The sequence below is a fragment of the Monoraphidium neglectum genome (assembly GCF_000611645.1).
Source record: "Monoraphidium neglectum strain SAG 48.87 unplaced genomic scaffold scaffold00007, whole genome shotgun sequence".
NCBI classification, from domain to species: domain Eukaryota; kingdom Viridiplantae; phylum Chlorophyta; class Chlorophyceae; order Sphaeropleales; family Selenastraceae; genus Monoraphidium; species Monoraphidium neglectum.
In genome coordinates, this window is record NW_014013619.1 from 1 (window position 1) to 6,437 (window position 6,437).

The 6,437-nt window shown below is 63.4% G+C and overlaps 3 protein-coding genes across 3 annotated transcripts in view; 1 reads left to right on the forward strand and 2 right to left on the reverse strand.

Annotated features, from left to right (window-relative positions):
• Window positions 1-197: 197 nt before the first annotated feature.
• Window positions 198-1,132, reverse strand: MNEG_0093 (hypothetical protein; the record flags this gene model as incomplete). Its single annotated transcript, XM_014051405.1, has 5 exons — window positions 198-251; window positions 401-496; window positions 657-755; window positions 930-1,063; window positions 1,105-1,132. 5 exons carry the CDS (start codon window positions 1,130-1,132, stop codon window positions 198-200), a joined length of 411 nt encoding a protein of 136 aa, XP_013906859.1.
• Window positions 1,133-1,713: 581 nt separating this feature from the next.
• Window positions 1,714-3,062, reverse strand: MNEG_0094 (ABC transporter G family protein; the record flags this gene model as incomplete). The annotated part of the gene is made up of 5 exons (XM_014051406.1): window positions 1,714-1,734; window positions 1,820-1,936; window positions 2,144-2,317; window positions 2,549-2,656; window positions 2,874-3,062. 5 exons carry the CDS (start codon window positions 3,060-3,062, stop codon window positions 1,714-1,716), a joined length of 609 nt encoding a protein of 202 aa, XP_013906860.1.
• A 1,762-nt stretch (window positions 3,063-4,824) lies between these two features.
• MNEG_0095 (hypothetical protein) overlaps window positions 4,825-6,437 on the forward strand; it is a gene marked incomplete at both ends in the record, with an annotated part of 2,544 nt that continues 931 nt past the window's right edge. The window contains 3 exons of the mRNA XM_014051407.1: window positions 4,825-5,037; window positions 5,396-5,694; window positions 5,988-6,093. Coding sequence (XP_013906861.1) covers window positions 4,825-5,037; window positions 5,396-5,694; window positions 5,988-6,093 — 618 coding nt within the window. The remainder of the gene's footprint in view (window positions 5,038-5,395; window positions 5,695-5,987; window positions 6,094-6,437) is intronic.

The window sequence follows — 6,437 nt, forward strand, 5'->3', positions numbered from 1 at the left end:
CCCACGCCCACCGCGTAGAGGCCAGACGCGACGTAGGCCTTTGCGAACTCATCCGCCCGCCCCTGCCTGTCTGCCAGGGAGAAGAGGTCCACCAACCACTCCTGCACAATCAGCAGCCGAGAGGCATCACGTTTACAGAGCTACAGCGTGAACAGATGGGCCGTGTGATGCATGGGTCAAGGGCTGGTGGTGCAAGCTTAGCATTGACCAACGGTGCGAGCTGCCTCGACGCGCTGGGGGAAAGAGGCGGCCTGCCCCATCCAGGTGGCGTCTCGTGCGCGGCACGCGATGGGTGCAGCGGTCACTGCGGGCGTCTTGGGGCTGCCACGCTCCCAAACGCGCAGTGGCGTCCGGGATTGTGTTGGGAAGGCCGAGCGCGGCGCGTGCCATCAGGGCTCACCACGTCACTGGCCCAGCCGAGGGGCTCCTCAGGGCACAGGGACCGCACGTACTTGATCGCGGGGGCGCCGCTGGGTCCAAAGTACACCAGGCGGCCCTTCACCAGCATCATCAGGCTGTGCGTGCACGATTGCAGTGGGGACCGGGCTACTACTCAGGGTGAGAGAGGACGCGTTGCAAGGCACAAGGCTGGCTAAAAAAAGGCCTAAATCGAGCAGGCCGTTGAAGCATGTGTGCCATCCGAATTTCAAAGGGACGCGCCTGTCGAAGAGTGAGAAGGCGTAGGCGGTTGGGGAGTGGATGGTGGCCACGATGGTGACGCCCTCTGACGTCAGACCCTTGACCAGGGAGATGACCTGGACCATCGGGAGCGGTAAAAGGGCAGTTGGAGCGGCCTTCAGCCCCCCTGTAAAGTGTCCTGCCAGACTTCTCATTCCATCTGCCAGGTCCATGCCATGCGCTTGGCAAGCCCTCACATTGACAGCTGTCAAGTCAAGCGCGCACTCCCACCGAAGCCGCGCCTTCCCCACCTCGTTGGCCGTGAAGCTGTCGAGGCCGCTGGTGGGCTCGTCCAGCATGAGGACGCGCGGGTTGGTGATGAGCGCGATACCGATGTTGGTGCGCTTGGCCTGGCCCCCGCTGATGCCCTTCTCCAGGGGGTTGCCTGCGCGCAGGGTTGCAGGTGGTCAAGGGGGGGCTAGAGACTGGGCAGGCTTTGTCTGTGAACAACCATGGAGGCTGTGGCTGCCAGGCAAAGGGCGGATACGAGAGCACAGCAGAGGCTACCTACCCCACTGGACGTGAGCCGCAGCCGTGCTGCGTCGCCAACGCGCGGTCAACGCCCGTGTCCGCCTCACCTATCCGAACGCCGCGGCACCCCGCCAGGCCCAGCCTGTTGAGCAACTCCTGGGGTTGCAGGGGTGCGAAACCAGATGGGTGGACAAGGCAAGGAGTGGTGGGCAACCGTGGTTGCGGGGAAATGCCTGGTTTGCAGTTCATATTGCGCATTGCGAAGTCCCCTCATGCACTGGGCATGTGTATGTAGAAGCGCCGCCAGGAGTGATTGCAGCAACAGGCCCCTCAACATCACATCGGCACCAGCATCACATCGGCAGCAGCAGCAGAAGCAGCAGCAGCAGCAGCAGCAGCAGCAGCAGCAGCAGCAGCAGCAGCAGCAGCAGCAGCAGCAGCAGCAGCAGCAGCAGCAGCAGCAGCAGCAGCAGCAGCAGCAGCAACAACAGGAACAATAACCACACCCACACCCACACCCACACCCACACCCACACCCACACCCACACCCACACCACACAACACTCACGCGGCTGTGCACCCAACCTGCCACGCATGCACATGCAAGCACCCGTACTTGCAAAGGCGCGTGCACATAGCCGCGCTGCGCGCAAAAGCCGCATGCGCCCACCTCCACCGCGTCCCTCTTGGCTGCGCGCCCCTCCTGCCGCGGCCGCGTGAGCTCCGCCGTGTACAGCAGCATCTCCTCCACAGTCAGGCTGGGCAGCAACGTGTCAAACTGCTCCACCTGGGGAGACGCGGGAGCAAGGGGACAAGGGGCCGGTAGGGACAGAGCAATAAAAGTCGGCAAGCATGGCGGGGAGGAGCGACCAGCGGCAGTGATGAGGAATGGACGCAGCGGTTCGACCGACCACCGGCAGCACCTGGCGCAGCATCTTCGCGGCCCAGCCGACGGGGCCTGGCCCCACCCCGCTATCGCCTCGCGCTGCCGCACGTCCCCTGATGCCCCTCGCCCCTGCGGCGCGGGGCTCACGTATCCGGTGTACCGCCGCAAGAAGGCGCGCGTGGGCTTGTTGCCGGCGAACAGGATCTCCCCCGTGGCGCGGCCCGCGGTCTTGCGCCCCGCCAGCAGATCCAGCAGCGTCGTCTTGCCGCTGCCACTGGGGCCCTGCGAGTGGGCGTGTCAGGGGGGGAGATAAGCTCGTGTTTTGGCACGTTGACCTTTCCGCCGAATTTGTCCCGGGGAGGCTGCCAGCAGCAATGGTGCAGCATCGGCGACGGATGTCACGCGCTACCATGTTGCCGCGGTCACTGCCGACGCACCAGAGTGCTTTGACTATCGTCGACCGCAACGCTTGACACATGCGCGCACGCACAAACACAAACACATGCGCCTCACCATGAGTGCGCACATGGCACGGGGTTCAAAGTACCCCGTGATGCCGCTGAGCAAGGTGATGCTCTCCTTCCTCTTGGAGGTGTTGCTGGCCACGCTGTAAGCCAGATCCTAAGCTCGACAACAGACAGGGCATAGGGGTGGCAGCTCAGGTGGATCCAGGTGCCAGGTGCAAACGGCGCAGAGCACCGCCGATGTTGGAATTGGCTGCGTTGCCTTTGCCACCCGCTGCTTGCCGCTCCTGCCGCTGCTTGCTGCTCCTGCAATGACAGGTGGTGGTTGCTGTTGCACCACGGTTGCACTGGTCATTGCGACTGCACGGCCTCACCTTGACCGTCACGTTCATGCTGGTCTCTGCAAACGAACGTATGCTGTCACTAGTGGTCATGCAAGGGGACGGCTGCCCTGCCGCGCTCGCCGCCTCCGAGTCTGATGTTGTGGCTGTGACGGCGACGACCGTGGGCGCCACGCGCGACCCGGCCGCAGCCGCCGCTGCCGCCCTCTGGAGCTCTAACATAGGCAGTATCACGTCCACCATGTTATATGGTATGTTATACACGCATTCGGGTGGCCAGTATGATTGATCCTCGTTGCGTTGGGCCCACTGGTGTGTGGGTCACATGTAGCGGGCGCCGCTTTGGACAAAGTGAGGGCCGACTGCAGAGCTGCCTGCAATAACGGCTAAAACATCATCAATGGTGTTCCCCTGTACTGTACTTTGCCCGGTGCTTGCGGGTTCAATGGTCAGCTGCGCGCAGGCGTTGGGCGATATGATGCCGGCTCCTGCACACGCGCGATATGAAGGAGATTGAATACGAATTTTAAATCGCGCCCGAACGGCTGGAGTAACCGGGTCTCAAGTCTTGATGACGAAGCCGCCCCACACGCAACACCCACTGCTGGTTATCCACAGCGGTGGCCGTGCTGTACCGTGGTACATGATGGATGCCATGCCCTGAGTATCCACCGGGCTCGTCTTCACGAGCAGGCCTCATGGCCGCTGCAGCAGCAGGATGGCCAACGCTGTTCATAACCATGTAATTTTTGGCGTGGCTGCCACTAAGGGCAGGTTCACACAAGAGCAACAGTAAATCCCCACGACCTCACACAGTGTGGCCTGCCGGTGCTTGCTCAGCGCTCAATCATGCAGTCAAACGTTGTTGCGTCCAATTGCAACCCTTTAGCAAAGGTCCACGCGCGCCTGGCGGCAGTGTCTGCCCAATGCGTCATTGCAGAGCCCAGATCCGTTTGTTATGCACGAGCCAGGTAACCATTGCTAGGCTGGAAGCTGAGCTGCCGCCACATGCGCAGTGCCCAAAAACAACTTTTGTTGTCACTGCTAGGGTCACTCAGCAACATGCCCCAACGGGGGGTCTTGCGCCACCCCATGCTCCCCGGTCTGCCACAAACAAGAGTGCACAACACCGCGCTTTGATATGGATGGTGTGAGGGCGGGTGTGGGCCTGCGCACGCACGTACGCGCACCGTGCCATGCGTGCGACACGCACGCTTGCACACCCAAGAGAACCCACGTCTTGAATCACCTCTGCTGGCTGCTCGTTGCCACAGCGCTTGAACTGATGGGTATAGACTATCACTTCAAGTGTTCTGGAGCGGCCGGCATCCACCGGACTGCCCTGCCCAACGCAGGCGTCATCGACACACCGATTTGTCGAGAGGTACCAATCGGAACGATCCGTCAAGTGCACTGCAACAATTAAAATGATCCGGATGCACAAACACTTATGTTATCAAGTTCATGAAATGCTTATGATACGCACAACGCAGCCTAGAAGCCCCGTTCAGTCCGACGGTCCACCGAGTTGAGGTCCCGCCCCGGCCCACACCCCGCACCGTGGGCCTCTGTGAGACTGTTGAGAGGAACTTAGGAGTCTATTGCATACAAATCACCCGGTATAGGAGGCCCAGCGATCCCACCATGCCCGCCCACAAGGCACAGCGGCCCTGCGTAGATGTAGGCTGCGCGGCTGGGGAATTGCTGTCGTTCGAGTGCTTTGAGACGATCGAGAAGGTGCGAAGAGCTCCTGGCCCGGTCCGCGTGCCTCCGCAAGGTGGTCGCTGCGCGGTCCGCGAAGGGGCAAACCCAGCACCCCGTCCGGGGACCGCGCTGCAGCGCTCTGCGGGTGCAAGTGATATATCATGCTTCTTACCGTCGCTCACCGCTTCACTTCGCGTCCCGGAGCAGAGCCCGCTGGTCGATGTGGATGTCGACACCAGCCCTTCATCCGGCTGCAGCAGCACCACCGGTGCGAAGGCAAATGTACTTCCTTTCCTTTGTATGGCATAAAACGCTGCTGGCCCTAGCGCCGCCATCACGGCCGCCGCCCTCGACGCCAGTGCTCACAACGTGCGCGCACTTTAACCCCGCCACAGGCCCGCTCACGCCGCTCGGCGACTGGTGCAGCACTCCCAGCGAGGAGGAGGAGGAGGACGACGACCGCAGCTATCTGAAGCACCTGTTTGCCATGGAGGTGCGCCGTTGGGGTCCAAATGCAGACGAGCAGCAGGTCCGGTCTGCCGCGCGCGGTCGCGGCGCGCATCGGCCGCACCAAAGTCGCTCCGCCGCCGCCAGCAGCACCTGCGGCCGCAATTCCTGCGAGCGAGTCGTGCTAGTGGTGAATGGTTGGCCGGGCTGGCCGTCCGGCCGCCACGCCTGGCGGCGCGCCTCTCAACGGCGGCCACGTCAGCGCAGCGGCGTTTGCGCGCTTGCGCAACAACACATCCGTGCAGTCCGCCGCGCCGCCGGCGCCTCTGGCGCCCCTTTTCACCTTCACAGCTGACCATCAACCACCTTTGAAAACCCCTGGACCCTGAACCCCCCATCCCCAGGCCTCCAACACCCTCGACGGCGGCTACCTCGAGCGCCAAGCCCCGGGCGCCGGCCTCGGCCCCTGCAGCTCGCCTATGGCCAGCCGTGAGCGCGCCAGCGTGGTGGACTGGATGACCGAGGCGGCTGGCGTGGTCGGACTGCCCAGCGACGTCCTCTTCCTTGGCGTTGCGCTGCTCGACCGCTTCCTCGCCGCGCGCGTCGCCGCGGCCGCGGAGGCCGCCGCCTGCGGCGCCAAGCCGGCGGCGCCGGAGAGGCCGCTGCAGCTGGTGGCGGCGGTGGCGCTGTGGGTGGCCACAAAGTGAGTGCCGTCCCGTTGCGCGCTTTATCCGCTTCGCGGCTGCCGTGCCGCTGCTCGTTTTAAGGCATGCGCGATCTCCTGCTGCCTTCGAACTCTTTGCAACCCGCTCCATGGGCCGCCAGCACCCTCGCACCCGGGCTTGCGACAACGACATCCCGCTCGGCCCCCCCTAGCCTTCCTCAAACTCAAGACGCCCTCCCATTGCTGCGCCCCAGCCTCACGATCACCCACCTTCCCTTCCGCCCGTGCCGCCGCCTCCCTCGCACCTCCCGCGCCCCGACCTGACCCCGCAGGTACGAGCACGGCTACGGGGCATCTGTGGAGGTGTTCCGCCGCGACCTGCTGTGCGGCATGTACTCCCGCCGCGACCTGCTGGACACTGAGGCCGAGCTGCTCAGGGTGCGTAAGCACGCGTGACAGTCCTTGTTTGCATGAGCGTGTGTGTGTGTGTGTGTGCGCGTGTTGTGCGTGTGTGTGTTTGTGATTGTGTGTGCGTGATTGTGTGTGTGTGTGTGTGTGTGTGTGTGTGATTATACGTGTGTGTGTAAAGAGTGTGTCAAGAGTGTGTCGTGGAGACGTATGCGAGTGATGTGTGTGCTTGCTGATTGCACGAACGACCGCCACTCGTCCCCGCCTGCCCAGCAATCCAGGGCTGCTGATCCACCCCGTGCTGCGGCCCTCGCCCCCTCACCGCCCTCGCGCCTCAGTTTGCCGGCCCTCACGCCTTACACCCCCTCCTCAGC